The sequence below is a fragment of the Sprattus sprattus genome (genome assembly GCF_963457725.1).
Source record: "Sprattus sprattus genome assembly, chromosome: 8".
NCBI lineage: Eukaryota > Metazoa > Chordata > Actinopteri > Clupeiformes > Clupeidae > Sprattus > Sprattus sprattus.
The window spans coordinates 8930073-8948663 of NC_137927.1; the positions used below are offsets into that span (position 1 = coordinate 8930073).

Here is an 18591-nt window from a genome sequence, read left to right on the forward strand (position 1 = left end):
TTCTCTGACATGTTCTGCTTGTTTACCTCTCTCTCTCTCTCTCTCGCGCTCTCTCTCTCTCTTTCTCTTTCTCTTTCTTTCCCTCTCTTTCCCTCACTGTCTCTGTCTTTCTCTCTCTCTCTTTCTATCTGACAGGGTGTGGTGTCCGGGGTGACGGCGGCGTTTAACCGTGATCAGCTCTGGCGTGCCAACGAGAGCCTCATCACCAAGCTTCAAGCCCGTTGCCGTGGTTACCTGGTCAGGAAAGGCCTGAAGAACCGTCTCTCTTACCTGAAGGATCAGGATTCGTCCATCAAGCGTATCCAGGTGACCTGACTTAATCCCGTCTCTCTTTCCCATGAAATGCGAGTGGACACACACACACACACACACACACACACACACACACACACACACACACACACACACACACACACACACACATATATATAAACAGTATACATACATACATATATACACAATACACACACACAAACAGAAACACAGAAACACATTCATTAATTTCTCTCTCTTTTTCCCTCATATTTACTTTTTTCTCGTATTCACTTTTTTTATACTAACTTCCAATGATGGCATAACAGAAAAACCCCAATGTCTGTCACTGTACTGTATACTTCATGAACGCACCTGAAAGCATTGCTCGTGTTTCCCTCTGCAGGCCCACTGGAGAGGCTACAAGCAGAGGCAGGGCTACAAAGACAGAGTGAAGTATCTCAAGGACAACAGTGAGCAGGCAGTTAAGGTAAGAGTGTGTGTGAGTTGTGTGTCGTGTGTGAGTTTTGTGTGTGTGTGTGTGTGTGTGTGAGAGAGAGAGAGAGACTATTTGTATTTGTGATGTGGAGACAGAGAGAGAGGAGGAAAGAAACTTTCAGGTGAGATTAATATTACATCTGAAGCCTCCCAGAAACCCATCCAGTGAAACGGAGTAGGACAGAGGGGTATGGGACCATAAAGGCCCTGTGCTCCTGTGGAATATTCCATTTTTTTAATCCTGGATTCACTTTGCCATTTTAAGGAAATTGAAAACTGGATTTTAAACATCACCACTAAATGCCAGATTCAATACCAAATACCCTGGCCACCCGTTAAAATTGACCACAGAGCAATCCGCTGACACTCTGGCCTTTACCCAGTGAAAATGGTAGAGAGAGAAAGAGGGAGAGGGAGAACGATGTTCAAGGACCAGCACAAATGCATACACTTAAGCCTTTGTGCTGATGCCATAACACACAACCACTAATCATCTTTGCAGATTCAAGCAATGGTCAGGATGCACCAAGCTCGCAAGAAGTACAAAGACCGCCTGAAGTACTTCAAGGACCATGTGAGTGCCCATGCCTGTTCTCCATTCCCTTTGAACCCTTCACTTCAGTTCGCCGTGGCATTCACATCAAAATGCCACGAGTTTGTTGTTTTTCAAGATGAGATGGAAATGTCTGCTGTGCTTAGCCCATGGTATACGAGGGCCACAGCCTAAGATGTGTTGCTTGTATGCTTTCAAACACACATTACACCCATTAAGCCACTAGTGTAGTGTGTGTGTGTGTGTGTGTGTGTTGTATGGACACAGCAGTGAGATGGTTTGCCTGTGTGTGCTGCCGTCCTTTTTCTGTTTTTCTCTCTTGAAGAATGCGCACTGCGTGCTGCTGGGCTCTGAGGCTCTATGTTTGAACTGTCTGGCTGGCCGGCTGTATTGTCTGGCCTGAATGGTGCTGACGCTCGCGCTCACGGCTATTTGCTTTTCTCCCCAGCTGGACAAGATTGTGAAAATCCAGGCCTTCATTCGGGCCAATAAAGCCAGAGATGATTACAAGACACTCAGTGAGTACTACAGGCCTTTTCACAACACACCCGTCACAATCGTGTCTCTCTCTATCAGGACCACTTTATCATCATTATTTCATTGAGAGCTGCATTGTACTGGCAGTTCGATATGTTTTTGAGCTGTAAACTGAATCATTTGACAGTACTGTGATGAAATAAGGCTCAATCAATGCTGCTAATAATATTGACAAATTTGCATTTTTACCAAAATCTGCATTTTATGGGTTGGAAATTGTTTAAAATCATGAACAGTCAACATTCAAAATTCATAAACAGTCTAAAACTGAATAATTGAACCAATCAATGAGGCATGTAAACATTCCAGCCATCTTTTCTTGCCTCCGCACACAGTCAACGCCGAAGAGCCCCCGATGGCCGTGGTGCGCAAGTTCGTGCACCTGCTGGACCATAGTGACCAGGACTTCCAGGAGGAGCTGGAGCTGATGAGGCTGCGTGAGGAGGTGGTCACCAACATCCGCTCCAACCAGCAGCTGGAGAACGACCTCAACCTGATGGACATCAAGATCGGCCTGCTGGTGAAGAACAAGATCACTCTGCAGGAGGTGGTGTCGCACAGCAAGAAGCTGACCAGGAAGAACAAGGGCGAGCTGTCCAACATGATGATGATGAACAAGCACAAGGGCGGGCTCAAGGCCCTGAGCAAGGAGAAGAGAGTGAAGCTGGAGGCCTACCAGTACCTCTTCTACCTGCTGCAGGTTGGTACAGCCTCATCTGGGGACTGGTGGAGGTCTTATGAGAATCATAACATCATAAGCCCATGCGGGACCATAACCATGGTTGGTGGACCAGGGCGGGGTTGTCTAAACTGGTGATTAAACCAAATTCTCCGCCTATGCGTAGATTTTGGAATATGGGCGTGGCAAAATATTCTTGAAATGTATTAGAAGAGTGGCACATTATGCAAGGAAGCAGGAGCAACCGTGTGTTGTGGGTTAATGCAATCTGTCTCGGACATCCTCGACGTTAACATACATCCTGACATGCTTTTGAAAAAAGAATAAAATGCTTTCAAAGGTCAAACCCCTTAAAAGACATGTGCGTCTGGGAAGAGGTAGTCCAATTTGTCCGACTTGAATTAAATGCTCAGTAAGCAGTAAACAAATGTCATCCATGATGTAAATACACGATAATGACATTTCTTGTTATTTCTTTTCACATATAGTCTAATTAGACTAAGGCAGAATGTAATTTAGGCTACTGATCACTCCTGCTCTTGCATTTTACACATCAATTGTATTCCTTGTCTATGGGAGATCCCATGTCGTTAGTGTATCTGCATGCAGCCATCTGTAGCCTCGTTCTATGCAAATGAATACCTTATGATCGCTCTCTCCTGTTAATCCAATGCTCAGCTAAACAGGCTTTCACTCATCTGCTCAGTTCTGCACGTACCAACTGCACCAAATAACTTAGTTTGTTCCCAGAGTAATTCCAAGAGAGAAAGCCGTGTTGATGACACAATTATAATCTAATAGTTACTTGAGACAATCAAAAAGTCCAGAGACTGTGCCTATATGTATATTATATATTTTGCTACATTGAAGAAGCACTGGGAGCTTCTGTATAGCTGCACAGGGTGACTACCTCAAAAGAGCTGGCGTCCAAATTTAAATCAAGTGTGTTTTTTTACAGAGGCACCTCGTACAAAATGCTGTCTGTATTTACAGGCTCAAAATCACGTACACTGCCCTGATTAACAGTATAACTGACAGTTTGAAGGGATGTGGTAGGGCATTTTAAAACATGTCCGACAAGCTACAATTATGTTTTAATTAATTGAATTGTTTGGAACTAGAGGAAGCCATTTTCTTACATTGTAAGTTAGTCTGACTCATTCAGTTTAAAGGGATTGCTCAACAATGCTATTGGTCGGCTTTAACCAAACCTTCCACTAATTAACTTCAGCCTGGCGCTGCCCACTTAGTGCCTTTGATGCAAACTGAATGCGCTCCCTTTTCCACCAGCTGTTATCATCCTCAAAATAGGGGCCAATGTATGAGAATCATGTGTCGTAGTTAGTCACAGTTATGCATTCCATAGTGATTTATCACCTACTTTGTAGAAATATAATGTACTATTTAATACATTTTTTGTTTCTTTTATTTTCTTTATTACCTGTGTCTTCAGATGATGAGTCCATCAGAATATGTCCTTTAAGTCCTTTATGAAACTTATCAAGAACTAAGTTTTCATGGCTTGTGGTTAGAATTGATCTTGGTAATTGTAACAATCATTGTGATCCCTGTCTTTTTCCAGACCAACCCAACCTACCTGGCCAAGCTGATCTTCCAGATGCCCCAGAACAAGTCCACCAAGTTCATGGACTCTGTGATCTTCACCTTGTACAACTACGCCTCCAACCAGCGCGAGGAATACCTGCTCCTCAAGCTCTTTAAGACGGCTCTGCATGAGGAGATCAAGTAAGGAGTCTGGGCTGCCACATCAGAGTAATAATAATAATAAAAAATATAAATATATTTTATCTATATAGCACACTTTAAAATGCAATGAAATCTAAAGGTGCTTTACAGGGTAAAACAATCAATCACAATAATCAAATATAATATACAAAAACACCTTAAGTCAAATAAAAAATAGGATGATATAAATTTAAAAAATTAAATTAAAATAATTAATATAATCATAATGAAATCGAAGAATATGTATTAAAACTGAACAATTACCCAAGAACATCAGTAGCCAAATGGCAAACCTGGGGGGGGATTTCTGAGCATAAACTGGCTCTCTTATCAAAAGAATGGACACATGCAGAGCAACAGAAGGAGGATGTTGTGTGTAATGGATCTCTGTCTGGACACAGGTCAAAGGTGGATCAGATCCAAGAGATGTTGACTGGAAACCCCACTGTCATCAAGATGGTGGTGAGCTTCAACAGAGGGGCACGGGGTCAGAACGCCCTCCGGCAGATCCTTGCACCCGTCGTTAAGGAGATCATGGACGACAAGACGCTAAACATCAAGACGGACCCCGTGGACATTTACAAGAGCTGGGTGAACCAGATGGAATCTCAGACGGGAGAGGCCAGGTATGTGTGTGTGTGTGTGTGTGTGTGTGTGTGTGTGTGTTCATGTGTTTGCGTGTTTTTGTGTATGCTGCCGTCTTTCTTGATGTACTTGAATCAGATTCCATCTTCTTCAATTTTCTACAGTTCAATACATTTGAACTGTTTGTCTGTATGAATTTGGATTGCTGATGTCTGTATACCCAGTATTTGTGTAAATACTAAAACATGAGCTGGTAAGAAGCTCATTCATATGTATTCGTAACGGCCCATAATTTCCTCCTAACCGTTGGCCCTGTTTCCTGGACAGCAAGCTACCGTACGACGTGACGCCAGAGCAGGCCATGGGCCACGAGGAGGTGCGCACGCGTCTCGAGGCGTCCATCAAAAACATGAGGGCCGTCACCGACAAGTTCTTGTCTGCCATCGTAGTCTCCATCGACAAAATCCCGTGAGTGTGTAATCGCACGCAGGAACATCACTGTGTTTGTGTGTGTGTGTGTGTGTGTGTGTGTGTGTCTGTGTGTGTGTGAAGAGTGTGTGTGAGACTGTAGGGCTGTTTCAGTGATGGCTATCTCGAATGGAAACTCTCATAAGGCTCATTGCTCCCATCATCATCATTGTGTAATGTATGGAAATGACCAGCGGCATGCTAGAGTTTGCATATTCAAACCAGCAGGGGATTTCATAGGAGGGTTTGCTGCTATTGATAGAAGTGTCTGTAATTTGATGTGTATGTGTGTGTGTGTGTGTGTGTGTGTGTGTGTGTGTGTGTGTGTGTGTGTGTGTGTGTGAGATTTGGAACTGTAAATGTAAGCCCTGTGTGTCTTGTCCTCTGTAGGTATGGGATGCGCTTTATTGCAAAGGTTTTGAAGGACACACTCAGTGAGAAGTTCCCTGATGCCAGTGAGGATGAGCTATTAAAGGTGTGTTTGGAATGTTCATGCTGTCGATATCCTTTCAGTGAAGCCCTCACCGGTCTCTTGCTGGGCAAATTGTATTTTCTCAAAAAAAAAAAAAAAAAAGAACATGTCTTTTTTTGAGAGTGAAAGTACAAATCTGTTATCTGGTAAAACAGCAGAAGAAAGTCTATGCACAACTGGTGTGTTGAGAGTGTGTGTGTGTGTGTGTGTGTGTGTGTGTGTGTGTGTGTGTGTGTGTGGTTGTGTGTGTTGCCTGACTAAGCTTTGAGGAGCGGACCTCGTCACTTCTGCTCTTTCTCTCTGCCTCTCACTCTCTCTTCCTGTTGCTATGGTGTCAGACACTCTTTACAGTTTATAACCAAATCTATTTCTATGGCTTTTTTCTTCCAGTTTCTCTCTTTCTCACTCACTCTCTCTCTTTCTGTGCCCTTGACTGCTGTTTTGTCTTCCTTCCTACCTTGCCCCTCCTATTCCTCCCCAGTTCTCTCCTACTTTGCCTTTGCTGTTGTGTGGAGATATTTACTCTGGGTTGGCCAATCAGGGAAGGTGAGCTTGCGCTCTCTCTCTCTCTCTCTTTCTTTTTTCTTTCCTTCTCCCTCCCTTTAGCTCTTATTTTATGGCCTGCCCCACTGTTCTCTTATTCCTTCTGCTTTCTGTTTCTCCGTTACTCCCTGCAGACACAGGCATTGATGAGGAGATAACATTTTCACATCTACTTTTAGACCAGAGCTGCAAAGTGACTCACTTCGACTGTCGCTGTTTTCATCAGCCAGCCACCATTTGTTTACTTCATGATAAGAGGCTAAGGTCCCCATTAAAAATCCTTGTATAAAAAGGAATTAACATGAAACTTGACACTAGCAGTTGCACAGCCTCTGGTTAGGTACAAGATGTTTCAATTAACATCCTGAATTTGTGCCAACATGCTCCGCATTGTGATAATAAGTGTGTGTGTCGTGTATTTCAGATTGTGGGCAACCTGCTGTACTACCGTTACATGAATCCCGCTATCGTGGCACCTGATGCTTTTGACATCATTGAGATGTCTGCGGGTAGTCAGCTGACCACTGACCAGAGGCGGAACCTGGGCTCCATCGCCAAGATGCTCCAGCATGCGGCCTCCAACAAGATGTTCCTGGGCGACAACGCCCATCTGAACCCCATCAACGAGTATCTCACCAGCTCCTACCAGAAGTTCAGGTAGATAACCATACAGCCATTCACCAGCTCCTACCAGAAGTTCAGGTAGATAACCATACAGCCATTCACCAGCTCCTACCAGAAGTTCAGGTAGTTAACAATACAGCCACTGTGAAGACATGAACGGAGGAAACTGAACTGAATGAGCAGCTGGAATCTTTCATATAAAAATCTATTTCTCATGATTTTGTAAGATTATGTTCCTACTGGCAATATCCTTGTATTGCATCGTTGTAAGAATATATGTACAGTATATAGGATATATATTTATGTCCTCATTTAATTAAAATGTCATTGAAATATATCAATGAAAAATGTAAGAATATATCCATCAAGAATCTATCAATTTATTTGAAAAATTATAATATAGGTTAAATTATTATTATAATTATAATAGGTTAAACTTTCAAGGTGTTGGCACACACATGACCTAACAGACATCCTGTCCCTTCTTCTTTTCTCCTCACGTTGCCTCTAGACGTTTCTTCCAAGCAGCGTGTGATGTGCCCTCACTTGAAGACAGGTTTAACATTGATCAGTACTCAGACCTGGTCACCCTCACCAAACCGGTCATCTACATCTCCCTTGGTGAAATCATCAACACACACACGGTCAGTCAGCACCTCAGGATATTTTATAAGGACTTTTACTTCAGAGCTATGTGTGCATGGGGGGGGGGGGGGGGTGTTTATGATGTGGAAAATGTCTACATATTAGCTTCAAAAATATGTCAGTTCCTCCTTTGTTGAAAGAATAGTCTTGACTGGTCTTGGTTCTTTTTCTTCTCAGCTCCTACTGGACCACCAAGATGCCATTGCATCCGAGCACAACGACCCCATCCATGAGCTGCTGGAGGACTTGGGCGAGGTGCCCACCATTGAAGGACTGATAGGTGAGAAATGAATGGGGCCAGGTGTGGACTAACTGGATATTTTTATCAACATCTGAGTTTATTGGTTGCGCTTAAAGTAGCTGAAAGTTCTACACGAAACCCACTCAACTGAAAGGATTCTTTAGTGCTTGAGTAATTCTGAGGGGTTTAATAACTGTCCTGCTGTATATCTGTTTATCAAAACAATTTCTAATAATGACCAGTAATCTGATGTCAGTCTTCAGTGTTTTTTTGTTATGTTTTATTTAAAGATTATGAATCCCAGTGTGCAGATAGGGATCAGTTTAAGCAGAGTACAGAAATCCCTCTCAGTCCCTGTTTGGATGCTTTCGCCATGATCTGAGATGCCCTGAACTGAGCCCGACTCTTTCACAACCTCTCCCCACAGGAGAGAACCCCCTCCCTCCTAATGACCCTGCCAGGGAAGTGATGGGGAAGACGGAGGTGTCTCTCACCCTCGCCAACAAGTTTGATGTCCCTGCCGAGGCCAACGCTGAGATGGATGCCAGGACACTCTTATTGAAGTAAGCAGCCTTCACTTCTGGGCCTTAATATCTCACAGCCTTCACTTCTGGGCCTTAGTATCTCTGCGATTAACTGGTAAGAGCACACTGGACTGGGCATAAGTGAGTGGGTGAGTCAGTGAGGTGAGTGAGGTGAGGTGAGGTGAGTGAGGTGAGGTGAGGTGAGTGAGGTGACTGGGTGAGTGAGGTGAGTGGGTGAGTGGGTGAGTGAAGTCGGTGTAACTTAGTGGTAGCTATTGGATCTGATCCATTTCTAACCTCATGGGTGTATAGCATGTAAGAAGCAGGTAATTGTCTTTGAGGGTTTGTGTGTGTTGTAAGTATATATGACTGATTGTCTATTTGTTTTACCTTGCTCCAGCACCAAGCGGTTGATAGTGGATGTAATCCGTTTCCAGCCTGGAGATACCCTGACTGAGATCCTAGAGTCTTTACCTTCTCCTGAGCAGGTGAACATGCGTTTCAAACACACATCTTATATAACCATCAACATATTGAGTTTCATACAGGCGATAGTTTACCCATTGCCTCTGAGTGAATTGTTCTACTTCCACGATACAGGTGTCATCTATCAGAAACATCAGTGGCCAGTTTAAATGTGGTAGTAATTTAATTCTAGCAACAGGGTAAATGCAATAGAGCAGTTCTGCTCGCCCAAGATAAGTTTTGCTAGGATTTATTTCGTCTTGTAGTGCCATTGCTTTAATAATAATTTAGTTTAGTCCTAGGCTGTAAGCTTCTAGAGATATGGCTTCAACACAACCTAGCTAGCAACAGTTAATCATGCATTTCTGTGGTCCTCGTCATCCAAAGATGCTTGAAAGTGTGAATTAACCCCCAACGGAGCCCCTATGAAGGCAGCTAACAGCGCCACATGAAGCAGTACTGGAACTATATTCAGCAGATTAATATGAACTGGACAGACAGGATATGTTTCCATTTGCATTTGCTGCGGAACTAGCTCTAAGCTCACAGCTAACAAATCCATCTCTGTAAACCATGCTGGACTGCTTGCAACAGTGTTGCGTGACTCATGTAATTGAGTGCAGCTCTTTGACAGACATCGAGGCCAAATTCACTCAGGGGATCACACAAAGGACTCATTGTTTCTCCGGATGAGAGGCTGATGCACGGCAATTAGACAGCGAGTTTGTCAGCTCTCTGTTTAAATCCAGCCTCAACATGTATCAAGAGCACCGCTCCTGTCAAAGGCCCAAAACATGATGGATTTCCACCCATAAAAAATGCTGTTGTAAAAATGTGGGAGCTCTACCGAATCCAACAACAGGATTAATTCTTTACTCTCATCCAAAGACAAATGTAAATGGTTGGTAATGCCTCATAAGCACTGAAAAACTGCCTTCAGGCAAGCCGGTAATGTGGTATTCCTTTGAAAACGAATACTCTCGATCCCACTCTGTCTTTCTCGTCCTTTATCCCCATGTGTCTTCTGTCCACAGGAAGTGGAATACCAGAGAGCCATGCAGAGGAGGGCCATCCGGGACGCCAAGACCCCGGAGAAGATGAAGCAGGCCAAGCCCGTGGTGGACGACAGCCTCACCCTGCAGGGCAAGAAGGACAAGATCAAGAGCAACCTGCAGCGGCTGGGCGAGCTTGGGAAAGTGCACCCTGAAAACCGCTACCAGGACCTTATCAATGACATTGCCAAGGTAACTAGGCTTGTTGATCAAGTTTGTGACCACCACTTTGATGTGAATAAGTAATGTGTCATGTTACAGCAATATGAAATCGATTAATCTAAATGAATTCAAGCAAATATATATACAGTATAGATACAGGATCTATAACATCATCTGGATTCAAGGATCAGAGAAGCAGTATACAGAGGATTCTGAGCGTAAAACAAAATGGCCTCTGGATTTCCATTTAGTCTCAGTGGCATAGATCCCTGCATTTGTTTTTTCTTCAGTAACATTGTGTCATAGTGTCTTAGCACTCAGGAATCACAAGTTTTCTTTGAAGTGGAAATTTGGTGTAATCAGGGAATGTTTGATGCAAACACTGGCATACATTGCTCTCCTACCCTCTGTTATCAGAGTTTATTCATTCAGTTGTATTCAAGTACTCTTGCATTTTACTTGTGATTGAAATATATGAGGCGCGTTGTACAATATACTTTTCGAACATGAATGATTTCAAACAACAGTCAGCTTATTGTGCTCTGCCAAGATTTGAATGGAGCTCTTTCTTGGCTTGAAAGGATACTGTAGTTTCAAGTGTTTGGCTCGATCAGATTACCAGCCATAAAAGAGCAGCGGCAGCACAGCATCTGAGAGCTTGAATCAAGCAACACATCTCAGTGCTGGGAACACTGAGGACCCTTCCCCTCAAGTTGGGGATCAGCAGAACCCGGTGGTATGGTTTCTGCTTACATGAGCTGGATTGATCGCAGGCCAAGGCTAAAGGCAGGGACGTAGAGCCTTCACTGAGAGCAAGGGAGATTCTGTTCAAGCGTGTCGAAACAGAGACTACAGAGCTGGGACATGCGTGCGCACACACACACATACACACATGCACACACACACACACACACACACACACACACACATTATTAAGGGAATATCTGCCAAACTCTGACCTCAGTTTCCTGTGTCTGCTTGAGGCTACACCATTTCACAATAATACGATCCCTCAGACCAAAGGACGCATGTACCGTTTGATTATCGTCCCTGGCAGCAACATACATTCTCATGTCGTCTTGAGGTGAATACACTTCTAAAGCTCTGTCTGCCTCTCTTCCATTGTTGTCTTGCGTAGGATATCAGGAACCAGAGAAGGTATCGTCAGCGGAGGAAGGCGGAGTTGGTGAAACTGCAGCAGACAAACTCTGCACTCGGCTCCAAGACCACCTTCTTCAATGAGCAAAGTGACTACTACAACCGATACATCAAAACGTGCATGGACAACCTTGCGACCAAGGGAAAGTAAGTGAGCCTCAGATCTCTAGTCAACCGGGGTATGGCCTTAACAACAGGCATGCCAGATGTGAGTGTTCAGCATTCATGTATCTTAAGTATTTTTACAGGGAATTTTCAAGAGTTTTCAAAAAGATGTGTTAAGTCCGTTCACAAGCTATTTTGGTGTTCAGGCTGAGGAGTAACACCAAATGGAGAGGCCTACTCCTCTCAGAAGTCACTTGCCAGTGAGAAAAGTGTGTCCAGCTGCACCTGCAGCGTCATACCCACTCAAAAGGAATGCTTCTCACCTCTGCTTACAGGCCCAAGAAGCCTGGCGCTACCAAGGCCAAGAAGAGCAAGCAGGTTTCTCAGAAATATACCGCAGCACGGCTGCACGAGAAGGGCGTCTTGATTGAGATTGATGATCTGCAGACAAATCAGTGAGTTTGCTCTTTACATTAACCACTCATTCATGCTATCATACTGTCTTTCACACATTCATATGCTCACTCTTGGACACACTTTCCCACTTTGCTGATACTAGGATCTGCTTCCTTAATGTTCAACTCACTCATCAGTCATAAAGCACTCAGACCAAATAACAATGGATAATCAACTTGGTCTTACGTCTGTCATCAACTCTGTCAGCAACAAATGGCTTGATATATTTAGTCTTTCAGTCAAACTCAAACTCTTCTTTCCTCTACCCTTACTGTGATGCTGTTTTGAACCTCAATGCAATTATGATCTCTTTAGACCATGTACTACTCCTGCATTCCTCAGTGTATTCTGCCATCTCAGTAAACAGTAAACCCTGTTCGTCGCCCTGTTTTTTCCTCCACCTCCACAGGTTCAAGAATGTCATCTTTGAGATCTCCCCATCTGAGGCTGTAGGTGTGTTCGACGTTAAGGCCAAATTCATGGGTGTTCATTTGGAGACGGTCATGTTAGAGTACCAGGTATTTATACACTCTATTTTCCAAATTCCAGTTTTGTCATGTTTAATCATACTGCTCTGTTAGACTTTCATGTCATATTATAGTCAGTTATGATAATATGTTAAAACATTGTGTGTGTGTGTGTGTGTGTGTGTGTGTGTGTGTGTGTCTGTGTGTCTGTGTGTGTCTGTGTCTCAGGACCTTCTGCAACTGCAGTATGAAGGTGTTGCAGTGATGAAGTTGTTTGACAAAGCCACCATCAATGTCAACCTGCTAATTTTCCTGCTTAACAAGAAGTTCTACGGCAAATAGAGACTGAAAGAGACTTTATGAAATGGATTCAATAAAAAATACTCCACCTTCATGTTCAACCAAAAAACTCCATGGTCTACAGCCCTTTACCCTTTTTTGTTTGCTGCACTACTACAAGTTTTTGCCTTAAAATCACATGTGCCTTATTCGCAAAGGAGAATTCTTTGGCGCTCACAGCCGTGGCTGCAGATGGTAGATGTTTGTATTGTATATCATTGGTCATTATTGTATTGCAGTTGTGTCGAATGTAGTCCAAAGGTCAAGATGTATTTTATTAGATCGCTAGGAATTTGCTGCAAACTATGCTTGCATGAGCTTATACCATGTATTGTCATGTAAGGACGTTATTCCCTTTTCTAATTTGTCTGTGTGTCACTGAAAAAAAAAAAATTTGCTTAAGAATATTTGTCCTGTTGGAAACATCCAGCAATCCCCTTGAATGACAATTGCCCTTAATGCTAAAAATTTCAAGAAACAGGTTTGTGCAAACTTGTGAGATGAGTGAAAATGATCCAAAGATGTAGTGATTCACTGGGAAATTCACTGGGTCATGTATGCTGTTCCAATTCCAAGTGTGCCACTACCCAGAAACCTCTGCTTTGTTCCACTCCGGACATTCCATCTTGGAAGTGAACCTCATAGGAAAAAGTAGATTTTTCCCCCAGCACTCTTCAATGCTGTTTGCATTTTATTTACGTCCTGCTTTTTCTGTTTTTATGTTTGTTCGTCATTTTTTGTTTGTTTAATTTTAAAGGGGAATCAATGACTTATCAGTGATTTTTTTTTTTTATTTGAACACAATTGAAGTTATACAATGCTCATGTAAGCATTGGACCATGGACATATGCAAGAAATAAAGAAAAAGTTTTGTAAAGATATGTTGATTACTAAACTTAATAAAATATAAATGTTTTAGAACAGTTCTATAGGCCTTTCTTCAATGTATGTTCAGACTGGTGTCTGGAAAACCACAGAAAGGCATATGGGAAAATTGAACTCTCTTCATGATTTTTCCCCACCAACTGCAATAGAGCATTATTACAGATACACGTTTAATGTGTAAATATCCAGTTCTACAGTTGCCACTTGACAGTTTGTTATAAATATATTGAAATTGGGTGAATGTATTAACTTGAATGTTTATTGGACTTCAATCAACACATGCCAGATGTCAAATATTTTTCCAGTACACGGTAAAATAGTAAACCTTTGCTTAAACAGAAAAATCACTCCCCATCACATTTTTGCAATGTTCTGGATATTCTTCTGGAAATATTTTTTTTTTTGGGGGTGGGGGTGGGGTGAACTCCAATAAGAGATTTGCCATCTGACCAGGCAGAGAACACAACTCTAAGACCAGTTGAAAAGTTATGGTTAGATTGAGTGCATTGTCTGTTTTTATGTGCTAAATAGCAAGGACCAGGTTTACAAAAGATGGCATAACCAACAAACAGGAAATGGGACAACATTACAAGAGGTGTAATAGATGCAGTGAACTTTTAAATTAGTTACCTTTGCTACTTTAGCTGATTTTATTTGCCTCGTATGTTTTTATATGTATTGATAAAAGCTTGCTAGCATGATATTGGCTCGGGGGTGATGTACTGACCGACAAAACTACATAGTGTATAGCTTGGAGGGCTGGTAGGAATGACAGGTGTGCTTAATTAACTTCAAATAACCGTGTAGCCTACCATCAACTATAACTAATTGTCTACAAAAACATACTTTAAAAAGTAACAGACTGCTGCATAGTGTTGCTTGAAGTTCTTGACAAACAAATTGTCAAAAGGTAAAATGGTCAAAGATTATTTGAAATCATATGAAAACATACTAATAGTTTGTGTTTTGTTCATGCCACAGAATGTAAGAGCTGGATGTGAGAAATGTAATACAAACTCTTTCAAAATTGTAATTGTATGCTCATACATAGCATTGCAATGAAAGCTATTAATAACAGGGACTGGGTCCAGCTTGTCATTACAGAAATGCAAAAGTTATCTATCTATACACCAATCTATGCAATCTATGGTATAACTAATATAATAGGTCACAAAGACTATTTGATAAACATAAAATATGAAGCATGCTGAGTTTTTACAAATGAATGTGTCCCTTTAAGAACTCTCCTGCACCCTCTTGTGGAGGACAGTCTTGAAGTTGTTTCGCTGTTTTAAGGAAGGTACTGTTTTCGTGCTATTTGCGCTTTGAGTAAGGGATCTTAGTATACCAAACAAACGAAGCGGAGGAGTCAGAACTTCAAAAAGTGCTATCGCTGTCGACTTCTGGAGTGATGAACACGCTACAGGGGACACTGAAAGGGAGTACATGGCCTTGGAACCGGGAATAATAAGGATAATCGTCAAAGATTTCTAGAGAGATTATTTGATCATAGGCATATTCGTTCTGGTTGCAGACTATGATATCGCATGGTGCAATGTGAAAGTGACGTTATACAGTATTGTCGAAGAACATTCGCTGGCTTTAGGATAAAGCATTTTAAAGTGTTTTGTTTTGCTTTTGCGTCGCGTTCTCTGCACAACCACTTGTTGAAATACCGACATCTATGGAGACGAGGATATTTAACGTTACGTTTCTCGAGGATGAAATGAAAACTTCAGAGTTTGGGGAATTGATGTTTCTCTGGAGCAAAGTCTTAGATGTAACTGCGTGAGTGGTTGTTGATTAGGGGAGCACGTACGTTATCTTTGACAAAGTTAATATTGCTTACGTTTCAATACAGACGCGTTAACTGCAGCGAACTTGGTGTCGGAACATTATTACGGATATAGCTCTTCGTATAAAATCGTGCATATTTCATATAAAAAAACAAACATTCTTAAATGTTGTTTTGAGGTTCTCCTGGCTGTGGCGCAACAAAATCTGTCAATGACAGGTTAGCTTGCCTAACAGTTAGCGTGATAGCTAGCGAAAGCAGGTACAACTTTAGCCAGTTAGCAAGCCCCATGCTAAGATTAGTATTACGGAACAGTAGGTTACGCTAATGTTAGCTGTTTGAATCTGTCAAACCAAGTTGTCAGTTATCAAACAACTGCTATGACTGCTTCACGTTTGGGTATAGTACATTAATAGCCATCACATACGTTGTGTTATGTTATCAGATCAATTTACCGAAATTGGGTTAACTTTGTTTTACGGAAAACGATGCACACTCTAAACTAGCTGGCTACCGAACCCTTGCTAACGCGGGTTGTTAGCGTGGAAACTGCACTGGCTTAACAAGTCGTCCAATTAGCAAGATAGCTGGTATTTCTATTTGGATTGTGTTTAGCAGACTAATATTACCAAGTGTTTTGTGTCTCGGAGATCAGTGGTCGGAATGGGACTTTTCTACATCGCTAACTTTAAGTACTGACTTTGCCGGAGTAGCTTTGTTAGTTAGTCCTGCATATTTCTTCTCGGATACTTGGAGTTTTAGTCTGTTTTTTCTAGCAGAGCTGGTTGTTGTACTAGCTGGTTAGCTAGCTAACTGATGTTTTATAAGCTTGACAGCAAGTAAACAAGCACCTAACGATCTTTTGCTCATTTGCTCAACTTTGGAGAAATCTCTTGGAGAATCCTGACAATGGACAGTTGGTCATACTTGTGACTTTTGCTCAAACTCTGAACTCCTACTTTTATCAAGTAAAGTTGTTTAACTCTGCGGCCCTCACAATGTCTGGATCCCCAAGCTCGAGTGGGTCAAACCCGAGGAAATTCAGCGAAAAGATAGCCCTGCACAATCAGAAACAAGCGGAGGAGACACGGGCCTTTGAGCAGCTTATGACGGACCTCACCGTTTCAAGGGTAAGGCAACTTGCAACCGAAAAGTTAACCAAGGTGTAGCAGAACTTCAATTTGAGATGACTACAGAAATGGTTAAATTGTATGTTGTAGGTAAATAAGAACGTCAACTGCTTTCGACCTGCAGTTAGATGGCCGTTAGCAAGTGAATAGTAACTATAGTCTCTAGACCTTCTGCCGATTTGTGATTCTCTGGCAAACTAGTTAGTTGGGTTAGCTGTCATGATGTGGGTGGTACGATTGGGATTTGTTTTTAAAATACAAATGTTAAATCACAAATTCACAACGCTGTCCAGGCTAATGTTTTACTCTACCCCGGGGTGCAGTGTAGTGTGCATTTGAATAACAAATTACTTTGTGTTTGGCTTTACTGTATGTTTGCAACATTGTAGCAAATATTAAAATAACCACTGTACTAATATTAGCAAGTTGCATTCTCGTATTTTCCAGTATTTTAGTTAACTAATATAATTGTAGTTTGCGTGAAGATGAATAAGCGGTTGGCTGATTAAGGATGTCTTTAGCTTTTTTTCAGAAAAAGTTGGTAAAGCATGTTTCCTCTGAACCTAAATCACTGTATGAACAATACAATACAAATTTATATTCAAAACAATGACACTGGCATAATATTGTGATTTTTCAGTGTAGTAGTTATATTGTGTCATATGTGACCCCCCTTCAAATTCATATTTTGATTACAGTTCTTAAAATCATGAAGGGTTGTCATATGCCCAAACCTTGCCGTCTTCCTCAATTCCTCACAATTCCATCTCACTAGAACAAGATTCTTGGCTGTTTGGAGCACTTGTTGAGGGTATTCATGAATGGTGTCTTTGTGTTTTGAGATCCTGGTGACTTCCACTTTCAGTGACCGTGTCATTAATTTTGTGGCAGAAAAACGCAGCCAATGTAGAATAAACTGTTCTAGTAGGATGCACAAGCCTACTCACTAGAGGTCGACCGATATATCGGTCGGCCGATGTATCGGGACGATATTTGTCAGTTTTTTATCTATCGGCATCGGCCGATTTAAAAAAAAAAAAAAAAAATTTCAATTTTTTTTTATTGTTTTCTTGAAGTAACAACACATGAAAACATAAAATGTGACGGATTCAAGTTTTACAAACAATTCTCCCTTCCCCCCTCCCACGGCCCAGACAGCAACCCTAAAATAAAGACAAATCATAGTCTGTACACATACATATATGTATATACATTGAAGAAAAGAATAACTAAAATACTAATAACATAAATAATACATTCAAAAAAAGGGTGGGTTCTCTGGATTCCTAGATTATGGATGTTTGTAAGTATTAGGCTGTGTGTCTGTGTGTGTGTGTACGGGGGCACAGACTTCAGACTTAAGATACTAGTAGGGGAGTAAAATTGTGTGCATCTACTTATTAGTGTGACGCTTTAGCATGCAAATTAATGGTAAAACTTTTAGATATCGGCCCTAAAAATCGGCCCAAAAATAATCGCCAGCCGATATCGGCTATCGGTTAACCCTGACCTCTAAGTATCGGCATCGGCATTGGTTATAGAAAAACCCATATCGGTCGACCTCTACTACTCACCCAAGCCTCATTAACTTGCAGATTGGCTAAGTGGTGTCAGCGAAGTTCTTTTAATTGTTGTTTGTTTGTTTAAAATAAATAGCTTTCCCATATACATTCCATTCTTGCAAATTTTCTGCTGGCTGTTAAAGTCAAATTCAAACCTCTGATTTTGTCTTGTCTTTTGAGTGGACTTGACTCGTATGTATTCCTCCTTGGACAGACTCTCCCGCTGACATTTCTACAGTCCCCCCAGATCACACTGATTACTGCGTTTTATCCAGGGTGCTGCATCGCCGTTGTGTGTAGCTGGGTTGTTAATGTTCTTCACTATTTGTCTCAAGTCTCAAGGACACTGCAACAACAAGGGCTGTTGGATTATGTCTTGTGTTTGCTATTTTAATCCATTGCTGCTGGAGGCAGCTTCTTTTTTATTAGATGACTTTATTGAATGATCTGTCAATGATTTCTTAATCTAGACTTGCGAAAAACATCTGTCTCTTCGGCATACACATGCATGCGCGCACACATGTACATGTACGTATACAGGCTTGCATGCATGCATGCATGCACGCACGCACCAACACACACACTAAAACAACATAGTTGTTCTAATTTTCTGCACTACTTGGTGTGTGTGTGTGTGTGTGTGTGTGT

The 18591-nt window shown here is 41.8% G+C and overlaps 2 protein-coding genes across 2 annotated transcripts in view; both read left to right on the forward strand.

Annotated features, from left to right (window-relative positions):
- Positions 1-13483, forward strand: part of iqgap1 (IQ motif containing GTPase activating protein 1) — a 47906-nt gene extending 34423 nt beyond the window's left edge. Inside the window, exons 19-37 of the mRNA XM_080843054.1 lie at positions 136-306; positions 659-742; positions 1253-1324; positions 1752-1821; positions 2176-2540; positions 4102-4265; positions 4667-4891; positions 5178-5318; positions 5709-5793; positions 6758-6990; positions 7469-7601; positions 7780-7882; positions 8271-8406; positions 8768-8855; positions 9867-10076; positions 11185-11351; positions 11645-11764; positions 12175-12283; positions 12461-13483. Of these exons, the coding sequence (XP_080699180.1) occupies positions 136-306; positions 659-742; positions 1253-1324; positions 1752-1821; positions 2176-2540; positions 4102-4265; positions 4667-4891; positions 5178-5318; positions 5709-5793; positions 6758-6990; positions 7469-7601; positions 7780-7882; positions 8271-8406; positions 8768-8855; positions 9867-10076; positions 11185-11351; positions 11645-11764; positions 12175-12283; positions 12461-12574 (2790 nt within the window). The 3' untranslated portion in view covers positions 12575-13483. The remainder of the gene's footprint in view (positions 1-135; positions 307-658; positions 743-1252; positions 1325-1751; positions 1822-2175; positions 2541-4101; positions 4266-4666; positions 4892-5177; positions 5319-5708; positions 5794-6757; positions 6991-7468; positions 7602-7779; positions 7883-8270; positions 8407-8767; positions 8856-9866; positions 10077-11184; positions 11352-11644; positions 11765-12174; positions 12284-12460) is intronic.
- Positions 13484-14922: 1439 nt separating this feature from the next.
- Positions 14923-18591, forward strand: part of crtc3 (CREB regulated transcription coactivator 3) — a 54038-nt gene continuing 50369 nt past the window's right edge. The window contains exon 1 of the mRNA XM_080843943.1: positions 14923-16381. Within this exon, the coding sequence (XP_080700069.1) occupies positions 16250-16381 (132 nt within the window). The 5' untranslated portion in view covers positions 14923-16249. The remainder of the gene's footprint in view (positions 16382-18591) is intronic.